Here is a 25,416-nt window from a genome sequence, read left to right as displayed (position 1 = left end):
TGACAGATGAAAGTGGGGTTTCTGGCTGTTCTGCTCTTGCTGCAGATGTTACACAGTGTGAGTCCGGTTTCTATATAAGAGAGTTGACAGAATCAAGCAGCCCACTGATTTATCCCCAACATAAACCTTTGCACCCGCAGGAGTCAAGTACTCATGCATACATTACAACTTCAAGCGGCTTCTCCAGCTGCCATGAACGCTGTGTTGGGGAGTATGTCTGGGTGAAGAGTGTGTTTGTATAGAATGCATTACCCTATCAGCTGATCCTTGTTTTGCTCAACTACAGTGGGCGGCACGTTGGATACAACCACCTGCATGTCCAGCTGGTTAACAACTGACACCTGGGAGAAAAGACAAAAGTAATGTCTGGTTATAAAAGAGAAAATCATAGTGTAGAGTGAAGGCTCTGAAATGTAACATTTTAAATATATGCTGTTTCTTTGACTGACGAAACTGGAAGAGGGGATGAGTTAAAAAGGAAACTCAATTCTTCTTACTGTACATAATAAATAAATAAATGCAAAAGCATATATTAACCAGCAATTTACAGATTTGTTTTTATATACTTGTATTGTTATACTACACACACACACACACACACAAAGAAAAACACTTGTTTGCAATGCCACTTTATCGGTTATTTTAAATCTAATGCGTTGAAAAGCAATGCAATAGTAATTCTCTCATCATTTACTCACCCTGCCGTCCCAGATGAGTTTATTTATTTTGCGAAACACATACTACAATTTTTAGACAAATAATCAAATCCAAATAAAAAAAAATTTAGTTTGTGTTAAACCAAAGAAAGAAAGTCAAAATGTAAAGGAACACTCCACTTTTTTTTAAATTTTTTTAATAGTCTCATTTTCCAACTCCCCTAGAGTTAAACAGTTGAGTTTTATGGTTTTTGAATCCATTCAGCTGATCTCCAGGTCTGGTGGTAGAACTATTAGCTTAGCTTAGCATAGATCATTGAATCTGATTAGACCATTGGCATTTCCCTCAAAATTGACCAAATAGTTTTTACATTTTTCCTATTTAAAACTTTACTCTTCTGTATTCACACTCATTCTGGTGTAATAATCAAGGAACTTTGCTGCAGTACCATGGGTGCAGCAGGTGCAATGATATTAAGCAGCGCCTGAAAATAGTACCCAGTGACTCTGCTATTGAGAGTATAGTTCCTATCCATATATACTTTAAATAGGAAAAATATAGAAAGTCTTTGGTCATTTTTGAGCAAGATGCTAACGGTCTAATCAGATTCAATGATCTATGCTAAGCTAAGGTAAAAGTGCTACCACCAGATCCAGAGATCGGCTGAATGGATTAGAAAACTGTAAAACTCAACTTTTTAACTCCATGGGAGCTGGAAAATTAACCGGTTTTCAAAAAAAAATAAATAAAAAAAAATAGTGGAGTGTTCCTTTAAATCAAGCCCTGTACTTCAATAGTCGTCTATCTGGCATTAACTAGATGCCCTTACTTCTACATTTTTAACTTACAGGTTAAGTGCGGGTTGAAGATATTGAGTTCTATTGAGAGATTGATTAATGAGTTTAAATACCGCTGGAGCCCCTCAGCCCACCAAAAAAATCAATGCCTCTTTTGCATCAGCTTTGGACATTCTTCAAGAAACCTTACAGGGACTGCATTTTTATAATCAAAATCAGCTAACGGAGTTGCTTCTGCTGTAAATGTACATGATGGATTGCATCTCAAGACAGATTACTGCTTCAAACTTTAATCAGTCTATTCAAACTGGCTCAGCATTGCGTATTTAAAGTGTGTAATTCCTTTCCTTCTTACAAAACCAGAATTGCCTTGATTCTGATGCCACCTAATGATTCCGGTTCCTTGATAAAATTCTATGGTACATATATTTGACAACATATTTATTATTATTATTATTTGTATTAACCCAAGTAGCATTTATTAAAACAAAATGATGTTCTTTAACCAAGGGCTTTCAAACTGAGGTCCAGGCCATAAGGGAGTACTAGGGGGTCGACGGAAAAATAAAAACAGTGGTTAAAAACTGTAAAAATAAATAAATAAATAATTTAATAAAAATGAATAGTGATAAAACAATAAGTCAATAAATATATTAAATGAAAAATAAATTAATTGAAGTAAATATAAATAAAAATAAATAAATAAAACAATAATTATTATAGATATATATATATATATATATATATATATATATATATATATATATATATATATATATATATATATATATATATATGATTCCATCTCACAGTATAGTACAATGTTGGGTAGAAAAAAAATAAACGTAATGTAGTAGAAATTGTTAGAAAACAGTAATAGTAACATTCTTCCCAGTATAAATTGAGTCTTTATACATGGAAATGAATTGCTGCTTTTCAAATATTAAGATGAAAGTCCCTCACCCAAGGACAATCGTATTTGATGTGTGGCTTAATTACACAGATGTGAATGAAAGTGAAAACATGACTTCAAAGTTAAGTTCAGTGTGTCAGATGTCATATTTATGACTGATTTGGTGAACATTGGTTCAAGCTGACAACTTTATGACTCTTTTTGTGAGACTTTTCAACTGATTTGTTTAAAAGAATCTGTTTAAAAGAGCCATTGTTTAACAAATTGGTTATTTGAATGAGAAATAGGTCTACCACCAAAAAAAACTCAACTTTATGCTACTTGATCACATACATACCACAACTTGAGCGCTGCTGCTGAGTCCCTCCCCGTAGTCGTCTGTAGCAACCACGTCAAATTTGAAGTAGGAGCGCCGCATGTTTCTGTACATGATGGCTGTCTTAATTACTCCTGTGAAGGGCTCAATAACAAAGCCGTCTTTTCCATCAGTAGTCGGGGGGATAATCAGCCTGTACAGCATGGCACTGTAATTCCCTGTGTCCTTATCCACAGCCTGTCAGACAAAATAGAGCACAGACATGTCAAAGAGGGGAACAGCCATGAGCTACTTATCACCTACAACACTCAACCTCTGCCATCACACGCACTTCCACCTCTGGCCTTAAAGGGGAGCTCCAAGCTCCAAATTCACAACACCAAGTCACTTTGGCACCGTCTCGGCTGAACATTATAGCACTCCTCTGCTGCGACAATGATTTATAATGGCTTTTCACAAGAGAGGGGAATGGGCGGCTTCACGGACAGCAGGGTGCCCTGGACCAGGCAGAGTCATTAACACAAATGAGACTTTTTCCAATATGCCTGTGAGACCGGTTTCAATAAATACAGTAAGTGTGTATTAAAAGCCCTTGCAAACAAAAGGTCCATGTTTTAAATGGTCGTTTAGTGAGGCTGAGCATGTACAGAATGCACAACTCGGCAGCAGAAACCTTTGATCGCCTCAGATCTTGAGTTGAACTGGTGAAACTGAATTTGCATTTCTTTCTTTTCTTTCTTTGCATCTCTATCCCAGATTAAACTCAAGGAACAGCAAAAAGGCAATGTTTCTAAGAAGGCCAATATTTTTCCAATATACATGGAAGACCCCTTTCAATGGACACAGTAAGTGTGTATTGAAGGCTCGTGCAAACAAAAGATCAGTCTTTTTATTGGTCGTTTAGTGAGGCTGAGTGTGGACACAATGCACAACTCAAAAGTGGAAACCTTAGACTGTCACTGGGCACAGATCTAGAGTCAAAATAAAAAGTCTCGTTCTATTTTCTTTCTTCGTGTTTCTCAAGGAACTTCAGAAAGGCACTGTTTTCTCAGAAGGCCAACATTTTTTCAATATGCCTTGGAGAAACATTTCAGTTTCAATACAGAAATTATCTATTACAAACAGAAGGTCTTTTAGTTGGCCATTTAGCAAAGCTGAGTGTGGACAAAATGCACAACTGACATAAAACTTTGATTATCACTGTGAAAGATATCGAGTCGAAACTGTAAAAAGAAAAGACTCTCCTTTCATAATGTTTCTACTTTAGATTAAACTGGAGGAATATCAGAAAGGCAATGTTTTCTTAGAAGGCCAATATATACATATATTATTTTTTTCTAACAGACCCATCTCACTTAATACATACACTACTTAAGTGTGTATTAAAGTCCCTTGCAAACAAAAGGTCTGTCTTTTAACTGGGCATTTATCGAGGCTGAGCATGGACAGAACACGCAACTTGGTGGCAGAAATCTTTGACTAGAAGCTGTGAAATCGAAACTGTATTTCCAAAAAAGTCTCTTTTTATTTTTCCTTTCACGTTTCTACCTCAGATTAAACTAGACTGCTTAAACTATTTATCAGATCATGACAGAACAATGGATGCAGGGCTAATCGGAGAAAGCGTTTCCACAACGCAAAGCAGTTCCTTCACAACATCCTTGTCCTTAGGGTTGGTAGAGCTAGGAATGGTTTCAATTTTCAGTTTTCCTCATCAAAACTACTTAAAGAGGGGTTTCAAAAGTAGATAAGTCTAATCTATGAACCCCTGAGCTGCTTGAACAAAAACTCATAGTAAGCGATTTCTACAACACCTGATAAATGGACAAAATGCGTGATCGTGTATGTCAAGGCAACATATTTGGATTTTTGCCCGCTGAACTTCATATCTCAGATGTTTCTTCGAGTAAACAGGAGACATTGATGATGATAATCTGTATTCACAGTGAATGTGACCCTATAAATCCCTGGACTTCTGCTGCATGGCTTAACTCAGTCTGGGGTCTTGGCTAATAAGGTCTCCTTGAACGAATGCAGGACGCCAGGCACCGGTTGCATCGCTGTTGCTGTTCTTTTAGTCTGCACATGAACTTAAGGCAGGGTGAAGCCATATGAGGTGAATCCCTGTCTGAGGGACAGCATGTGCATGTGCCTGCATGTCTGATTAGAGAAACACTGAGGTAATTACATGGATGACTTTTACAGGCTGAGTTCTGAGTCCAGAAACATACTTACACAAGTACGTAAATGTAGATGCTTGTGGAATGCATTGCAATTTTGATACCACAGTAAAAACTAATATACTATTAAACACTTCTTTGAAGTGAAAAGTAAATTAGCCTTCAAGTATATCTGAAGAAAAAATATTTTAATTAAAATTTTAATTATTTAAGATGAAAAAAATAAAAAAAAAGAAGAAGAAAGGAACCAATTACAAACAAGTGAACAAATAAAAACAACAGAACAAAGACACTAATGAAATCAACAGTGCTTGGAGTTTGTTGGGGGTTTAACACAAATAAACAGTCTGAAACTGAAAAAGTAATTAAATGAAATAAAATTATACACAGATACTTAAATTATTGGCAAAGGCATATTTAAAATGAATAAGGCTTTGTGTATGTTCAACAACAAAAAACCTATTAAAGTATTAAAGTTATCCATTCAGGAGCTATGAGTGTTTTTCTATTTATCTTGTCAATGCTGTTGTTTAATTAAAGGGGGGGTGAAATGCTATTTCATGCATACTGAGTTTTTTACACTGTTAAAGAGTTGGATTCCCATGCTAAACATGGACAAAGTTTCAAAAATTAAGTTGTACGTTTGAAGGAGTATTTTTGTTCCCAAAATACTCCTTCCGGTTTGTCACAAGTTTCGGAAAGTTTTTTTCGAGTATGGCTCTGTGTGACGTTAGATTGAGCGGAATTTCCTTAAATGGGTCCTAAGGCACTTCTGCCGGAAAAGCGCGCGCTCCCGTATAGCGAGGCTGAACAGCACAGAGACATTTCACTGATCAGAGCGATTCACTGATCAGAGCGAGAACGTCGCGAAAAGTCACAAAAGAAGTGTGTTTTTGGTTGCCAGGGCAAGACAACCCTACACAGATTACCAAAAAAAAAAAAAAAAAACAGCATTAAGGGATCAGTGGATGGAGTTTATTTTTACAGAGCATCAACGGAGTTGTGCAAGTGTTTTTGTTTGTTCCCTGCATTTCGAAGATGCTTGTTCACAAGGCCCAGTTTGACGACGGATTTGCGTATCGTTTATTTCTTAAGGATGATGCAATCCCAAGGAAAAAGGGTCACGATCGTGTGTTGGAACCGCATGCGGTGAGTAAAACTGCTTCAAATATCTCTGCCTCCTTGTTAGTGCGTCCCCTCCCATGCCGAGACCCCGGTTCGAGCCCCGCTCGGAGCGAGTCGTTGCTGCTGCTGCTTTCATTCAGTTTCAGCCTCTGGATCTGATTCTGGATCATAAATAAACGGCTGAATCTGACTGTAAGCCATGGTTTGTTTTGGATGATGGGTTTTTCCTCACAGTAATGTCACAGCTTCCACATGCTCTCAACGCAAAAGCCTATTCGCGCTCGTGATTCTTTAGCTCCGCCCACACGTCACGCCTCCAGCCGGTCGTGTTTTTCCGGGAAAAATCGGTACAGACTATCTTTCTTATGAATATAATAAAACTAAACACTTTTTGGATTTATGAAGGATGCAGTACTACTCTATATGTACTCAAGATTAACAGGATATTGAGTGAAAACGAGCATTTCACCCCCCCTTTAATATTACTGACACAATAGAGAGTGACATGTCTATTGTACAAACATTAGGAATTGTTCTGTTCACTGTTTTTATTAAGAAAAAAAATGCCTTGCAATGTCACGATTCACATAACATACATGAAAATCATTCACTTTTCGGTGAAATTCGCTGTTGAAACCAAAATAGGTGAACTAAGTGAATCGTGTAGATTCGATGAGAAAAGAAAAAAACTTGGGGAGGAGGTGGGGGGGTATTCAGTGAATTGCGAACAGGTCCGTGTGCCAGAATGGAGTGCGAGATTGAGTGAACTGCAAACTGCGAGTCTGTGAATTGCGAATAGGTGCGCGTGCCAGAAGGGAGTGCAAGATTCAGTGAACTGTGATTCAGTGAACTGCGAACAGGTGCGCGTGCCAGAAGGGAGCGTGAGTGCATGGAAATATTAATTCGAAGGGCCTTGCATCACCAGTGCAGACCACCATCAGAAGCTAAAATAACGCCTGGCCTCCAGCTAACGTTAGCTACAGCTTGATGAATTGAGTCATTGAACACAGCACGAGAGAACGCAACATTAGCCAGCTAGCTAAAACTCCTGTGGAAAATTATTAGCTAACACTACAGTTTTTGAGAAAGTAGATTTTGAGGTGAGGGGACTGACAAGGCAAAAGGTAAAGTGGTCCACCATTCTATCAACTAGGGATGGGTGAATCGATCCTGAGCATTCACTTACTTCTGACAGAGCATTTAAAGTCCAACTGAAATCAAAATTGACCATATTGACTTTTTTTTGCCTAAATTGATCGTTTTGTGGTGAACAATTCATCCATACAAGTTAATCCACACACAAAAAAAAATTGGCTTGGTAATCTTCAATTAAAATCTGAAAATGCCCCACCCCTCTGCATTGGAGGACCTTCCCTGATGACGTAGGTTTGACCGCTTGGGTGTCTGATTAGCATCCGTAACCACGCCCCTCCAACTGACAGTAGACAGGCTGCCTGTGTGTTTGCGAGCATTGACAGCGCGTGAAAGGAGAGATGGCGAGGAGGTGCATTTTTGGTTGTGGCACTCACAAAATACTTTTCCCATTCCCTAAGATTCCCTCATTACGGTCCAGATGGCTCGAAATTTTTAATTTCGAGGAAGGAGGGATAACAGAGGTCACGGATGTGCTCGAAGCACGAAATGGGGTTTGTGAGATATCTGTCATTAACTACTTTTCTAGATTCAATAAGGTGCTAGTTGTAAAATTAAACCATGCCCACTATTTTTCCTCATTTAGTATTCCGTTTCTCTCGGAAATACGTCACAACACTGGAGAAAAGTCGTTTGCAACTTCCGGTTCACACGGAGTTTAAATAGAGCTGCGTTTCCCAGGAGTAGCCTATAATAAGAAAGCATTTATGTTTTTGGAAAAGGCAGCCCAGAACAATACAGGAAAAAAAAACATAGATTTATTGTGTAATAACCCAAACATTTAGCCTATTGAAATTATTTATTTTTTACTTTTACTATGCCGTGACAGGAGTTGACCTGATGAACACATTTATTTATTTATTTATTTATTATTTTTTGCAAATATCTGCTATAGTGCTACACTTCAGTACTGAGAATGAAAACGGTGTATTATAAATCACACAGAAATGTATAAATGTATAAATTTGATATTTATACTCGTACTTCTATAGTTTATGTTTCAGGCTAGAATAAAGGCTTGAAAACTGTTATGAGTAAGAAATAGAGTTAGTCAAGCACGATTTACTGTATTTTTTTTTTCCCTGCTCCACTTCACGAGCCTCCTCTGACTCCTTTCCACACCTTTCCAAATGGACAAGGCTTTTAAACTTGTCGCATTAGTCATTGTACTATTCTTTGAAACGACAGGGGTAGATGTGGAGTATTTGTCCTCTAAAACCATCGGGAATCACTGGTGAGAAGAAATAATTTGCCTGTACAAGTATTTTGATGAATGAGTTGAATTAATAATTTCTGTCTGTACAAACATAAAAAAATCTTAAACTATTGGCTTTATTTCACATCAAACACAGGAAAACTTAATATCTAAATGAATTATAATTCTATTTTTATACAATAAAAAATAAAATGTACTGCAAATAAAAAGCCTTGGGCAAACTATGCAAAAAATAAAAAATACAAACTATGCATTCTTTTTCCATCAAAAATCACCTGATGTAGTTTGAACTTCACATTAAAGTGAAATGATGGCACATATGTGCATTTTCAGCTATCTGCCTGGAAAGTAAAAAAGAAAATGGCGTGCACACTGCCATGCGAAATGAGTTTGCGCACACTAAAAGCGAACTTCCGGCAACACCGTGATGATGTCATATTTTCCAAGCGAACTTGTGGACACGTCGAGTATAAATGAGCCTTCAGAGAACACAGAAAGACAAAGTCATTGTTAAGCAGAAAAGTACTAGTTAAGACAAAGAAAATAAAGATAGAGGTACAGCATCTTGTAAGGGACAGTGTATGCTCTAAGAGAAAGCCTGGCTGATTTATGAGGATTTTTTCCAGAGTATGCAGTGCCCTTGTCTGTGCTTTTGACAGTTGTGTTGAGATCTGTATCAGCGGGCCACTGCAGTCATGACATTTTACAAGCTGTCTCCAGATGATCCAATCTTTTAGACCCCAGCTGGGCAACCTTAAGCTCCCAAATCAAGACTAGCAATCTGATCAACCAGAGAACAACACCTCACATGGACTTAGGAACCGACTCACTTCAACCACCAGCACAGGGGAAAACTAGCATAACACATCCTTTTCAATAATGAATTCCTACCATTTTTCCATTCAAGTCACTTAAAACCAGACCTGTTCACCACTAAATCATTCAGGGCCGGGTTTCCCGATAACGATGTATCTTAGCTCTTAAGAGCGTTTTCTACGTGCAAACTTACGAACGCTCGCAGCAATTCCACGAGCGTTTCCCAAAAATGCACTTAACATGAACGCGCGAGAACGCGCTCTACGTGCTACTTAGGAGTCGCTGTCCATTCGCGAAGTGCTAAAATGTAACCTTATATGGAATCGTATTCTGAACGTTTAACCTAATAATTGTCATCTGTTTTGGATTACCAATCAATACAATCAAGTCTATATAAAGCACCTACATACAGGCGGAGACACTGACAAAATGGCTGAAAAAAAAAAAAAAAAAAAAAGGATGAAATTAATGTCCTCTTAGAGGAGATAGAGAAAAACAAAGATGTGTTTTTTTTTCATCTTGTTTTCCCCTTTTTATTTATTTCATTTATAAATTCATGTAAACAATAAACGAGTACAATAAAGTGTACAATAAAGTACAATCAAAATATTATTATATTACTGGCGTTGCAGTGTGTTAAATCTAGATAAAAGTGTAATCTGCCGGTTGTCCTGCAGGTGTCCTCATAAATCTGTCTTCTTACAATGCACTTGGGGATGTACGATTACTCCAGAGCACTCGTAGATCTACGAAGATTTTCAAGTGCTACTTAAGCTACGATGCTTTTGGGAAACAGACCGTAATATTAAGATCAATCGTACGATCGTTTTTACGATCAACTTAGGCTTACGATGCTTTTGGGAAACGCAGCCCAGGTCAATGTGGGATCTGCTTTTAATAATAATAATAATAATAAAATTATGTTGCAAACAAGTTTTTTCTGTATGCAATAGCAAATCACTGAAATTTATATATATAAAAAAAATAATATTCACCGAAGACATGCCCATGACTTTTACAATTTGATTAATATCCATGACTTTCCAGGCCAGGAAAACACACTTTTAAAACTCCCTGATATTTCAGGTCTTCCATGACCGTGAAAATGGTTGATTTTCTCCTGCTGAAGAACTGAATTATTATTCAGCGCTGTGCAGCTTTGTTCTCGGAATGGCTTCCACTGGTGCTGGACTGACATTTTATCATGTGTAGGAACCAGTCAATTAAATTACAATTGGCTTTTTATCCTGTTCCTGACATTCTGATGCATACACATCACTTAGTGAACAAATCCTTGGCTTATCCATGGGAGTGCTATCTGTAGCCTCGTGGACGGAGTCTACAATCCTGCGGGAGAAGACACTTTACCTGGACCTGTAAAACAGAGGTGAAGGTCTTGGCATCCTCTGGAACCCCACCGAGGTAAAAGGGCTTAGTGAACTCAGGAGGATGGTCATTCTCATCTTGCACATCGATGAAGACCTTTGCTGTGTTGCCTGAAAAAATAAAACAAAAAACTAAAAATCATGATCAAATGAAGTGAGGACATATAAGGCATACAGAACATCCAATAACATATTATAGTATGGCTCTGGATCGTATATAGCTTTTGTAATAATAATAATAATAATAATAATAATAATAATAATAATAATAATAAAGATCAGTGAAATTTTTGTGATTTTGTATTTTGATAGACATTTAATAAACAAGATCAATGGAAAAGATAGATCTTTTCTGCTGTACTGAAACACATCAGAGTCAAAACAATTATCGACATTGAAAGATAGGATGGAGGCAGATGTGAATGGGAGCTTGCAGTCAATTGTAAGATTAGCAGAGTTGAATTGGATTAAATAATTGGAGAATGACACCGTTTCATCAGAAGATGTCATTTTTTATTAAAAATTACAAGTTTATTTTTACATTTATTAGTATCATTATTATTATCATTATCATTTCAATGCATTGTTTACAGTAAGATCCATCATACGCATTTAGAAAATAGGTTTACTCCATTTTATGCCGATTTTAAGCTTGACAAATGCAGTTTTTAAATTTCTTAATTAAAACATAGCTTTTAACTACAATTAAGTAAATGTCAATTCAACAAATGTGAAAAAATTATATATTTTTGTATAATTTCTCATTCCGGAGATAATAAAACTTGCATTAAAATTTTTAAACTATTCATATGTTTAAAAATTACAAATATTCATGCCAGTTCTCAAAACATGCCTCGAAGCTATTACAATCAAATTCAGGAGATCATCAAAACTCTGCTCTTCACTCAGTTTTGCACATCTAAGCTGCTGAAGTACATTTCTATATGGAGCACCGCATTTCTTCATCAAGTCCTTCAAGACTATCATCTGTCACTTCTCAAAGTAAAAGGCAGAGTCATATTTTGTGGGGGTATGAGAGCAACAACACGATTTATCATCTGACAGACTTCAGCGCTCATGCCAAGGGGTTTCCAGAACCTTCTTCTCATTTATGCACAGTCACTCTGAGTGGAGCACTGAAGCATCACAGCGCAGAGCAGAAACCACAAGAAACGTTGACCACTGGACAGCAATGACTCCAACAACAATGAATAAAAATAGGAAATTAAGCACCTGAAAACATAAAGGAAGTATTTTAAATATTATATTGACTTTTTGTAATGCTTTTGTCTGCTACTACAATGTAAAATCTTTAAATTCTCTTCATTTGATCTATGAAAACATTATTAATTAGATTAATTAATCTGCATATGATGCAATTAATTTAATGAGTTTTAAATCAATTCACAACCCTCATATATGTATGACTACTCTTTCTAGATATTCATGAGACTCATGATGTCTTATTTAAAACAAGGACCTGGCAGCTCTTGCAAGCACACTGACAAGATATAATTAATTAAAACTTGCATTAAACAATCAATTAAATCCACTAAGCTGACAGACTGACTGGACGCAACTAATCTTTTGATTTTATCACCAGGTTTGCGTACTTGGAATATTAAATGAGAAAAAAAGAAATCAATATCCAAAGCTGTCTAATCTGGTTAATCATGAATTGCTTTTCTCGAATAACGATTTTCCATAATCAACTCCACGTGGAAAAGATGGACAAGCAGCCGCCTATCCCCCATGTTAACAGAACATGAGATGACAGGAAGTCATTTACTTGTATTTTTATTACACTGAGATGAGCATGCTGGAAAGGAGCTGTTTTATTCACTCCAAAATAAAAAGCAAAAACACTCAGGTGTGTTTTGGAACATGGTCCGACACTGTGGTCAAAAGCGTTTTTCAAAAATTGCTCAGTGCATCTTTAAATGCTTGTACTGTTTGGCTGTCAATGTTTAATCATTCATTAGCTGAAAAAAAATAAATAATAATAATTCTGACAGTGATTCCATGGATATTGTTGCTCTCTTTCGCTAACGTTATAGTTGTAGTGTTAACTTCTCATAGAGATTGATATATATATATATATACTATAGTTATCCATTTATCCATGGTATCAGTGCTTTAAGTGGGCCGGTACGCACCGGTACTCCGTACCGCCACTTCCAAATATAGCTCTTGAGCGTACCGCCACCTCTCCGTGCGCCCAGAACGTGCTTTTAGCATACCGGTACGCTAATTTGGACATCTGTTTTAATATAGGTTTTTCAATCTTTTACCTGCACTGCCGATTTTCAGAGCGCCCTTCACAATGCAAGCTTCCTAATTCATCCCAACGAGAGCAGTAACTACATTACCCATTCACCCTTAAGTTATATAAGTGAATAGCGCATGTGTCGCTTTTCCCACTGTTAAGTGTCAACAGCTCATCGTGGCCGGAGAAGGTGTGTGAAACTCATTATGAGTGTACACCACACTCGGCACAGTTAAAAATCACATACAGTTAGCAACACTTAATATGTTCTCTTAGCTTCATACTCTGAATACTGCAAGAACAAGACCAGAATCAGATGATTCGCTGACTGACACCTCACCAAACTTGATTGATATCACTGCAGGTCAGACTCAAGCTAATGAAGTAATGCAGCTCTTTCAGGTAGGGTGACCAGACGTCCCGAAAAATTCGGGACAGTCCCGAAATCTAAACTGTTGTCCCGACTCCCGAATCTGGCCCTAATTTTCCCGAAAAATATACTAAAGCAAAATCTTGAGTATTTATTGTCTGATAAACATTAAAAACTGTCTGCGGAGGTTGAGTCGTCCTGCAGCCAGCCCCGAATGCTGCTCATTGGCTGCAGCATCTTTTTTCTAAGTTCTAAAAAAAATACCGTAGGCGGCTAGGCACAAATTTAGATATTCATTTATCTAATTAATCTATAGCCTATGCACAAAGACAATATGATCTTTTTGTCCCTTTTTTGTTTTAAAGCTTGATGAAGAGAGCGCAAGTTGCTGCAGCTGCGAGGAGGACAGTGATGCATGCGTACAGGAGTGATTGACAGTTCGCGGCACTGTGTACAAAAAATACTCCGCTACACAATTATTTCGTTATTTTCGTTTAAGCTTATTAACGTTAGCGTTACAGAAAGGTCTGATTTAAGCACTGTTACAACAGTCATTGTAAAAAAAAAAAAAAAACAATGACATTTGAGTTCATGATTTTAATGTTGCTGTTTCTTGTGGCAGACTGACGGTTGATCTTTGAATAAAAATGTGTTTAGTGAAGGTTTGAAATTCATTATCTTTTATTATAGGCTAGGAAGTCTAATATCATAAGCCCCCCATCCCGTCACACCCCCAACACATAACCCCCCCCACCCCCCACCGTTAATAAAATAGGCTATAATAGAGTACCGGCACCTCTTTTGGGCCACTTAAAGCACTGCATGGTATGAATGGGCATTAAAAGTATTCTCACTTTTGGATGGGGCTCGTAGGTTGGATGACACCACCCTCATGGAGTCGGCTTCCACACGGAGGACGTAACTGCTGTTACTCTCGTAGTCCAGTGGCTTGGCAGTGCTAATAACTCCAGTGATGTTGTTCACAATGAATTTCCCTGTGGCAACAGAAGAAAGACAGCAGGTTTGTTTAATTGCTGTTTTACAACAGCTTCACACTGAGACACACACACAGAGTCAGAATTATGCATTTGCAACCTTACATATTTATTATAGAGTGGGAGACTTGAGTGGCCGGAAATTTCCCCCCAAAAATAATTTCTAATTATTTGTGGAAAATGTGCATGCTAGCATACTTAAAAAAAAAAAAAGTACATATTGCAGAAATAATATACTTTACAATAACATAGACCTTAAGTATAAATTGAATTGATTGATTTTGGATGCTTAATCGCATGCTATTAATAATTAATTTTCAACGTGGTGTAGTATAAAATTTGTCTTAAGTGCAATTTGTAGTATTAAACACTTAAAGAGTGCTTTCTGACCCACTTAAGTAGAACTTAAGTCCATATCTATATAAATTCATAACTACTTTTGTTTTTGAAATACAGAAAAAAAGTGTACTGCCCAATACTGACAAGCATTTATAATAAACTTAAATATATTTTTGTATATTATAAATTTACTTTTTAAAAATGAAGTCACAATTTAGGATATTTAAAACATATTTACTTGTTAATTTGTATTAAATGCCAAGTTCTGTCATGAAGCTCTAGATGGCACAAGCTGATGGGTCGTTAATGCAATCTGATGATATTCCCAGCATTAAACTGCTTGACACATGCTGAATGGTTCATGTTGCATATGCAGCCAATGAGCTTACTGCTTTACATTTAGAAGCCTGGTTAGCATTCACTAGAGAATTTCGCAGCACACTTTCAGAGTTCCTCCGAAACCCTCCACCTTCCCCAGCTCCACCTCTATAGATCTGCTACCGGATATTTTATATGCTATTCGTGCAGCAGCATTTATATTTTAAATACTGAAAGCACCGTATTGGCGTATGTATTTGCAGTAGCTAGTTCCTGTACGTATAATTATACAATAATCTACAAGAACAGCAATTCTGCCTATAGTGGCAGCAGATCTATTTCATCAAGACCAAAATACATTAACATTTTCATATCCATTACCATGGTAAAATATTCAGACAGTTGTAATCTAAATGTAACACAAAACACTACAGTTGGAAGTACTTCAGTTTGTTAGCCATATAAGTTAACTTTTTTAAAGCACAACAAAAGATGTAGTTTTTTTATGTTCTTTTATTTTGCCATTTTTACAAAGTAACCTTTTTTAAAGTATACGTACGTTTGTTAAAGGGATACTCCACGCTAAAATAAAAATGTTGTCATTAATCACTTACCCCTATGTCGTTTCAAGCTCTTTGGAACACAATGTAAGATAGTTTGGATGAAAACCTGGAGGCTTGAGACTGTCCCATAGACTGCCAAGTAAATAACAGTGTCAAAGTCCATAAAAGGTATGAAAAGTCGTTGTCAGAATACTCCATCTGCCATCAGACATACAATCTGCGTTATATGAAGTGACAGGAACACTTTTTGTAAGCAAAGAAAACTAAATGAATGACTTTATTCAACAATTACTTTTTTCAACAGTCTCCCCTGTGTCACTTTATATCACCGTGCTGCGTGTGCTCTTCTGTGTCATTCATGCCACAAGAGTGCACTTGTTTTATTTCAAATCAAATCTAAATACACGTAAAAACAGCACATCCTTGTGGTGCGGAAGACACAGAAGAGCAAAGTGTGGAATAAAGGAATTACTGAATAGTTATTTTTGACGACTTGTCATACCTTTTATGGACCTTGACACTGTTATTTACTTGGCAGTCAATGGGACAGTCTCAAGCCTCCAGGTTTTCATCCAAACTATCTTACATTGTGTTCCAAAGACGAACAGAGCTTTTAAGGGTTTGGAACGAAATGGGGGTAATCGATTAATGACATTTTGGGGTGGAGTAACCCTTTAAGAAACACAGTCATTGTGTACTTTTGTACTAAGTGTTGTACATTGTGTACTAAGTGTACTTTAAATGGTCCTATATTTAATTTATTTATTACCTGCAAACACACATCCAGAAGTACACATTTAGTACAGTTAAGCACACTTCTCTTTCACAAGGGATTAAATGAAGTACCCTTCATTTTAAAAGCATTCTCTAGATTGTATTCACTAGATTATTCAAAATAGGGATTACCATATGGTACTTTACTATAAAATATATTTCCCCATTGCCTTTACAGGGGTCAAACAACTACATTGTCAACTGTACCTTTGCCATAATATGACATAACTCAATCTGGAATTCTTGGCATGGCTAAGTCTAAGTCTTAAAACTCATCCTCTCCCCGCTTCCGTGTAGTGTATCGTTAACGCACTTAGCTATATTGGGATTTCAGGTCCAGAGTGCACTACCCACCTCTTGAGTCTCATTAACATTCATAAAGGATTAGCTCTGATCATGGGTGATGTCATCGCATTAAACGTCTGGATCCAGGCGGTTTGAAGAGTGGAATGATTACCTTATTCTTCCTGGCTTTTTCTAGTTTGCGCTAATGAAAACAGCCCTTTGATTACCTATCTACGCTTCTTGATTCCACTTAATGAGAATGTACCGAAACGATTTCCTCATCGCTTTAAACCAGCGCCAGATGTTTTCAAATGTGATTTCGGCTGAACACATTCTGAACAGAGAGGATTTAATCACACACACCTCCCTCTTCCTGCTCTCTCTTGCTCTCAGATGACACACGGCAACAGGATGTGCGCTCCTTCAAACGAAACCTTCTCTCTCACTGAGCTTTTGATAACTTGCAGCAGACAGCCACCTAAGAAACACCATCTAGGAGTCTGTGGGCTGTCATTATCCAGAGCTTGATGTCTTACAAACTATAATTTATTACAATACAATAATATCCAGCTCATAAAAGGCCAGTGTGACATTTCCCACAATCTTGTCTTTTTTTGAGGAGGGAATAAACCATAGTCTGGTTGAGCTATACTCTTGTATGAGAACTGCAAGTGATGGTTTAATTGTATGCACTTTCTGCATTATTTTAGCACCTTATTCTCTAAACAAATTATACGAATCCAATTAGCACTCACCGGCCTCATTTCCATCGATGATGGAGTAGACGATGGTCTGATTTATGGCTGCCGCCAAGATGACACCTGCGACCGTTCCCACAGGGGCATTTTCACTGACCGGAGAAAACCTGCACAAAGTGCACTGCGTTAAAGAGCCACACAGATGGGAAATCAAAAATTACCTGTATTACAGTGTATGATGTAGCTGTCCATCAGTGTAAACAATGTGCAAAGTAATTAAACCAAAAAGTACACGATTTATAAAGTTATTGGCTTCTAAAGTAAGGAGTCGACTCTGAATCGCTGAAATGAGTCGTTATAGATTTCAAATCTTTTGCCCATCTCTATGTACGTCACTAGAACACTTTGCATAATAATCTCCGCCTACTGTCTTGGGAGAAACGAAACTCTGAACTGCCCCCCCCCCCCACACACACAGACGCTCTGGTTGGTGTGATAGCATCATGTCGAGGAGACAGTGTGTTTTTAATTGTAAAGGAAAGTTTTTTTTTTTTTTTTTTACTGCCAAAGAATGAAAATCAGAAGAACCAATGGCTAAAATTCATTTCTACCACAATACCAGAGCAGTACAACAAATCCCTTTTGTTCGGTTCACAACATTTCACTGATGACTGCTTTTTTAAGCTCTGTGAGTACAGCGGGATTTTCAAAGCGTTTGGCCATAAAAGAGGGTTCTTTAACAACTTTATTTAGACCAACGAGCATCTCCGAATCACAACGTGAAGTATCATTATGAAGTTATGTGTCTGTTTTCTCCAGAGCGTCTTATTAGTATGTGTTCTGTCTGCAGCCTGTCTGCGCTGATCGTCATGTACAAACACGTCATTAAAATGAAGTGTAACTCCGTGAATACTCAACGAAGAGACATGAAAGAGATATCTATAGAAAGCTTGACATGTCTACTTTAAAACTAAACAAGTGCTGCCGAAAACAGATATTCTGTGATAAAGTAATCCATATGAAAACAACGCTATGTCTGTTTTTCATGTCTCCCTTCGTTATATGTGACCACGCCCCCGCGCTGAACGCGCTATTCAGATTCAAACTGAAGCGCGCGGCTTGAATACACCCACACAGAAGAAAAGGCAGCGAGACTGTTCAAGTTTTTTATTTTACTGTTTGCTTCGCGGTGAGAGGAATAAGACATAATTCACCCCAAACAGATGCTAACGCATAGTTTACCATGGAGGTGTGTGCGGAACAACCAATCAAACCTATGTCAGTTGACCAATCAGAACACAGTATGCTACCGAAAGGTGGGGTTTAAGGAAACTGAATCTTTTGAACAGCTTCGTGCGAACCGTTTGGGGATCTCTGAGAATTGAGGTAAATTTAAAATGATATTTTGACAAAATGACAATGTTTTTTAACCTTGGATGGATTTAAACCTAATGTACAGGACTTATAAACAGTGATAGGAAGCTTAGAATTTTCATCTTACTGGCTCTTTAATGATGAATAACAAATCATTCACAATAAAACAGTGATTCTGGTGGGTCATGCCACCAATATGCACCATGTTTACTGGGAATGTAAAAGTATAATAAACCAAAAGAAACTCTTTAAACTATTTTAAATTTCAATAATATTGTACATTATTACTGTTTTTACTGTATTTTTATCAAATAAATGCAGCCTTGGTAAGCATAAAAAGACTTTTTGTGAAATAAATTTAAACTTAATCTCAAACTTCTACCTATTTAAAGTTTACTAATGAATTATGTAAGAAACAAAGAGCAACAAATAAATAAACAGACAAATAAAATATTTCTGTATAAACTGTATATGCATTATTTATTTATTTGGCATTGACCTTGGCATTGCTAACTCTTTCCATTCTGAGCTACAGGAAATGTTTAAAAATACAGTACAAAAGCCTGAGGGTAAGAAAGGTTGGAAATGGGCATTCAAAACCATGCATAACAAGAACCGCTGAAACTGCAAAACTGCATATAAATGAATTGACTTACAAACAAAATACTGCAAAACATTTTGCTGCTTGATATAAATGCAGAGAAGGCTATTCAGCACTATCAAATGGAATTAAATTTACAGATATAGGTCTGACAGAAAATCAATGGACAGACAGCATGATTATTTCACATTCTGAAATCAGCCCGTCAGCTTTCAGTTTCATTTTATAAAACAAACTCAATTAATTTGAGCTGTTAAGGATTCCAGTTAATAATTACCAAGAAAAAAATCACAGGAATTTAATCAATAAAAAAGTTAACTGGATCACATTGTTAATTTGGCTCCTACACAGTTGCTAAACTAAGCAGAATAAAGAGTGCTAATGGAAAGCGAGCGTGGGAGTGAACAGATCTTTACCTTAGATAAACCCAACAGCAGAACTGATCCATACTGAAACATATGTTCGAAATCAGCTGTCGCTTTCCAAGCACAATATACAACATTACACTTCAAATCCTATTTTGGAACCAGTGGGTAAGAAAAGCATGATTTGGACTATTGACAAATAATCTTTTTGAAAGATGTGGCTTTCAGATGTCAATGTGGCTTTCAGAGACAGTGTGACACTTTGTCCTTCTGGTATTAACATTCACTTCATGCAATTTAAGCACAAATGGGCAGTGCTAGTTTGTGGTACTTGGCCATACAATATTTGGTTAAAGCGCCAGTGGTAAAAACCATCACAGTGATTAGTTCAGTTAACCTGCACTACAATATGTATTATTAAATCAAGACAAGGATCAACCTGCTAAAAAGTTGTAACTCATGTCTATTCCAAAAGGTGAACAAGCAAACAAACAACAAAAACAACAACAACAATAGTTCCAGGCCATGGAACATTTACTGTACATTTTAATACCTTACAAGTCCACAAAGTAATGATCAAACTGTTATGATCAAACAAAGTGAAAAAATGTAACTTTTCAGATTTTTAATCCATCCACATAATGGGCCTCAACTAATGCACATTTTATTAGGATTCAACACATGCACATTATAGTAGACTTCAACCTATGCAAGCTATTGTAGACTTCTGCACTTGCACATCACTGATGACTGTCACACAGTAACATACAAAAAAATAGAATTAAAAATAGAAAACAAGCTATTGTAAATGGAATAGATATTTCTCATTTTTACTGTATCACATGAATGCAGCCTTGTTGAACTCAATGTTAATGTTTGTTTTTTAAATAGCTTATTAAAGCAACTAAAGTTAACCAGCCAAACCAGCAAGGGTTTTTTAAATTCTTCTCAATATTGTAGTTAATATTCCTTAATTACCAATTGTGTATGTGTGCAATCTGAAAGGCCTCTGATGAATGTAATTAGTAAATTCCTGTCTGCCTTTTGTTTTAAATTAATATTAGTTATTAGAGAGGCATACATTCGATTTTGTACATTATTAGCTCCAGAAAGCCGCCTGTTGGTGAATAATTGAGGAATGTTGAGTTATAACAGTTATAGCCTACACTTTTGTCAATTGTACCTGCCTATAGTGAAAAAAAATTGTGCAGTGTATAACTGAACTGGAATAATTTAGCTGGGTCACAGGAAGAAGAAGAAAATATTATTGCAGTATTTCTATTTCAAAATGTAATGTATAATTCATTGTGTTTCTTGACAATTGCTTGTAATTAATTGTGAAATTTAGTTACAAGTTACAGTTAGAAGAGTAAATTGTTTCTCCACATTAATTTTTTTCATAGCATCTCTGCATGTTATGGACCATGTGAAAAATTAAAAATTATGTCTTAAGCCCTCTGGAGTCGACCAACACTTTCAGCTTTGATCGTAAAGATAACAACAATACATCAATCGAATCTGTAAAGGGTCTACTTTTTTTTGTATACAGACATAATAACAACAAAACTTTGTCCATTTACAAAATAAAGAAATCAAACAAGGTGTGCTGTCTGCAGCCTTTGTCTGCTCTGATCGTCATTTATAAATGCCTCATTAAAAAGAACTGTAACACAGTGATTACTCAACAAAGAGACATGAGATATATATCTACATAAATCTTGACATGTCTGCTTTTAAACTAAGCAAGTTTTTATCAAAAACAAATATTTGTTGATAAAGTAATCCATATGAAAACAACGCAATGTCGTGTCTTTCACGTCTACCTTCATTATATCTAATGTGACCACGCCCACGTGCTGAACGTGCTATTGATATTATAATAGACAGCGTGAAGCTTGCGGCGTGTAAACGGCCACATGACAGCAAACAAAGCAGTGAGACTGTTCAAAGTTTTTTGTTTTTATTTTACTGGCCGCTTCGCGCTGAGAGTAATAATACCAGTACATAATTCACCCCAATAAGACGTGCTGAGAGGAAAAGATTTGGATTACTTCAGAAAAAAAATTAAGCAACTTGATCCAACAGAGATCATAAACATAAGTCTTTATTATTATTATTATTACTATTGATATAACAATAGACAACGTGAAGCGTGCAGCATTTAAACAGCCATACCACAGCAAACAAAGACTAAAAACAAAAACAAAAGATTCGCTGTGAAGAAAGAAGAATGAAGAATGAAGAAAAAAGAATGAAGCGGCTTGATTCAGCAGAGATCATAAACATGAGTAAGCATTTATTTTATTAATCTACTTGTATTTGTTTTCACATAACTTGTAACGTAACACATTTTACTAGCAAGACTTTCCAAACTATAATTCCTGATTAAATGCATAATCAAGTGAAACATTATGAAGTTGCATTCGCATTTAGCTAAATGTTAGACTATGCCAGTGTTTTTATTTTATTTTATTTTTTATGTTCTATAACATATACAGCAATACGAAATAAAAGAAATACGAGTTATAATGTTGCTAGTCTTATGTTAGTAGTAATGATCATACAAAACTTTACTGTGATAGGCTATTTTTCTGTTCATGAATGTAGCTATATATGTTTATAAAAAATGTTGGATTGTATAGGGCTGCATACAAAGCATGCTTGTGTCTATATAACTAAACTTCTGTTCATTAATATCTGCTCTGGTGTAAATATTTTGAAAGTGTTATACCCTGTTGTTGTTTTTTTTTTTTTTTTTTTGAGGTATAAATGTATCAAGTAAGCTGTAAATATCACTGATAATAAATGTGTTATGTGGTAATTTTAATTTTTTTTTCTTCTATAAATTACTTCTTATAGGAAATAAATTATCAGTGACCTTTACAATAATGTTAACAAACGATGCTGTTCTATTCATCAAAAAAAAAAAAAAAAAGGAATAAATATTCTCAGCTCTTTTCAACATTAACCCTTTGGAGTCGATTCACACATATATGAGTGATGAAGCATTTTCTCCAGATAACCCCGAAAAGAATTTAATTACAGTTTCAGTTTTGATCGTACATACAAGAGCAATACATTAATCGAATCTGTAAAGGGTATACATTTATTTGTATACAGACATAACAACAAAACTTTGTGCATTTATAAAATAAATATAACATACAAGGTGTGCTGTCTGCAGCCTTGGTCTGCGGTGATCTTCATTTAGAAACACGTCATTAAAATTAACTGTAACTCAGTGAATACTCAACGAAGAGACATGAAATATGCGATACCAAAACAAATATTCTGTGACAAAGTAATCCAAATGAACACAACGCAATGTCCTGTCTTTCACGTCTTCTTTCATTATCTCTAATGCCTCAGGCCTATGCCTAAATTACCTCAGGATTTGAGTTTTGGATTTCCTCAAAAAAAAAAAAAAAAAAAAAAAAAAAAGAATGAAGCGCTTTATTCACCAGAAATCATAAACATAAGTCTCTTTTTATTTATTGATAAACTTGTATTAGGTTTCACATAATGTGTAAACATTTTACTAGTTAGACTTTTTCCAAACTATAATTTCTGACTAAATGTATGATCAAGTGAAACATAATGAAGTTTCAATAACAATATACCATTCAAAAGTAGAAATTGGTGTAAATAATAGAAATGTAACAAATAAATGTAACTGTAACAAATGTAACAAACAATGCTGTTCTTTAAATTTATCCCCCAAAAACCTGAAAAAAAATATTATCAGCACTTTTCCACATTAATAATAATAACAATTTAATTTTTGGTAGAAAATCAGTGTGTGACTGGAGCAAACAAAACAAAGAATTCAGCTTTGAAAGTTATCATTGATTATTCCTAATAAACTGTATAACTGCATTTGTAAGGGAATCTTGAGTTATTTTGTGGCATAATTAAATATATTCTAAATAAACAAGCATAAAGATATATGAACTTATTTTGTCCTTAAATTATTTTTTTGTAACTCTTCCCTCTCAGTCACACACCTGACAGAAAGGCTCATTATGCAGCTCTTTTATCAATAAACGCTTAATTCATAGCCGTATGAAACAATTACATATATAAATTGTCAAAACTTTATAATTATGACATTAACAGCCAGTATTTGTATCTGTATTTATGTCTGTAACAATGACAACATTTTTATCTGCATTCGGATACAACGTTGTTAAGACCTTTATGGCTATTTTAAGTAGAAATGTATCAGTATCGAAGCTGATTATTAGCCTGCTTTCAAGAGAGAACTGGTTTGGTTTTTGAGAGACTGACGCGCAACACGGCTGTTTGATTGGTGTTTTCATAGCCTAAACTTTAGAGGATTTGTTTTGGGGAGTTTTTAACTGTTTTTATAATGTTTGTAAACATTTTACTTTAGACTACAGGCATTTTAGCGTTCATTATCTCGGAAAGTAATAGGGCTAATAAAATGCAATGTGACTTACTCTCAAAATGCAATCTTACAAAAGTATTATTTTTTTTTTTTTTTTACTTTAAATATCTTAAAAATACTCTGATGTCTTTACAGTGCTGATAGATTCCAACACTGTGAAGTGAAGTAGCTTCCATTTGGCCAAAATCTAGAGAAGATGATGCTGAATTGCCTGTAAGCATTAGATCTCTATTTTTCCTTTTCTTTTTGAATAAAGAAAATGCTATACTTTATTATTATTATTATTATTATTATTATTATTAGGCAATTATAGGCAAATAATATTGTTTTCAAAAAATAACGTTATAAACCAGTATTTCTTCCACCCGAACCGGTTTTGGAACTGTAATAATATCAGAGGAATGCAGAACAGAAATGTTAACCTATTGATTCTTCCTATTGGGGGTTAATAAATGCCTTCTGAGTGGAATCGATCTGTTTGTGTAAGAATGCGTTTGGATATTTTAGCCAGGATATTTTTATATTTTTATATATATATAACTCCGATTGTATTTGTCTGAAAGAAGTGAGGGTGAGCAAATCGTAGGGTCATTTTCATTTGTGGGTACTATCCCTTTAAAAATTGACAGTAGAGAGACAAACTGAACCTGAACCTTGCTTTTCAAAATCAAGAGCATATAAAAAGTGAGGTGAAAAGCTCCAAGCCAGAACAAGCGTTTTCTCCTATTTAATCCAACAACATGGACAAAACACCTTCAAGGACACTTTGTATACAAAAGCTAATAATCCTGTCAAAGCTGTTAAATGTTTTTTTTTTTTTTTTTTGTACATTGTGATGCTCATGGTCGGCTTGGTGATGAGGCAACTTTTATCCTGGTTTTGGAGTACTTGAGAGTTTGCTGTACACAGGCTTACAGGGTGATTTGTCTTCCCTGGGCTGCAGCGTGGAAGATACACGGCTTTTGTTATTCATAAAGATGACAGAGTACCTTCCATATAATCCCTGAATATGCACATCAACATGTTCTTCCTGTATGGTGTCACCCTATTGCTCCGTGCACGGTTTGCTGTGTTTGCAGATAATAGAGAAAAGAAAAAACACTCTTGTATGCTCTCTGTTCTGACTGCACTCTAATGGTCACTCCACACAAGCACATTCTCAAGTGTTTGACACTAATGAGGTCCACTGAGCCGGCAAATGCATCGCCGCTACCCCCATTCCAATGTCATTATTTAATCCGACCACTTTTTGCAACCAGGACTCTGTCCGTGGCGTTCAGTCGGGACTGAACTGTGTTTAATCCAAAAAAACTGAGGATGGAACACCGGGCAGCTTCTAACTACTTTTCCGTTTGTTTTTTGTTCACTTTTCTGTTTGTTAGATTAAAATGTAATATCAAAATAGCAAATCAAAACCTTTGGCCTCTTCTCATGTAGTGATAATGATTGTGGTACTTATAGATCAAAAACTTTTTCAAGTAGATTTGCTGTTTTACTTTGATG

At 35.9% G+C, this 25,416-nt stretch overlaps 1 protein-coding gene across 2 annotated transcripts in view; it reads right to left on the bottom strand.

The window, feature by feature from the left end:
* Positions 1–25,416, bottom strand: part of LOC127968991 (protocadherin-15) — a 237,780-nt gene that overhangs the window by 26,410 nt on the left and 185,954 nt on the right. For both annotated transcript variants that reach the window (XM_052570531.1, XM_052570532.1), the window contains exons 24-28: positions 17,223–17,332; positions 14,048–14,188; positions 10,541–10,668; positions 2,705–2,920; positions 253–341 (exon numbers count right to left, since the gene is read on the bottom strand). In XM_052570531.1, coding sequence (XP_052426491.1) covers positions 253–341; positions 2,705–2,920; positions 10,541–10,668; positions 14,048–14,188; positions 17,223–17,332 — 684 coding nt within the window. The remainder of the gene's footprint in view (positions 1–252; positions 342–2,704; positions 2,921–10,540; positions 10,669–14,047; positions 14,189–17,222; positions 17,333–25,416) is intronic.

The sequence above is a fragment of the Carassius gibelio genome, chromosome B12 (genome assembly GCF_023724105.1).
Source record: "Carassius gibelio isolate Cgi1373 ecotype wild population from Czech Republic chromosome B12, carGib1.2-hapl.c, whole genome shotgun sequence".
NCBI lineage: Eukaryota > Metazoa > Chordata > Actinopteri > Cypriniformes > Cyprinidae > Carassius > Carassius gibelio.
The sequence above is the reverse complement of the archived record's forward strand: the minus strand, read 5'-3'. Positions and strand labels throughout refer to the sequence as shown.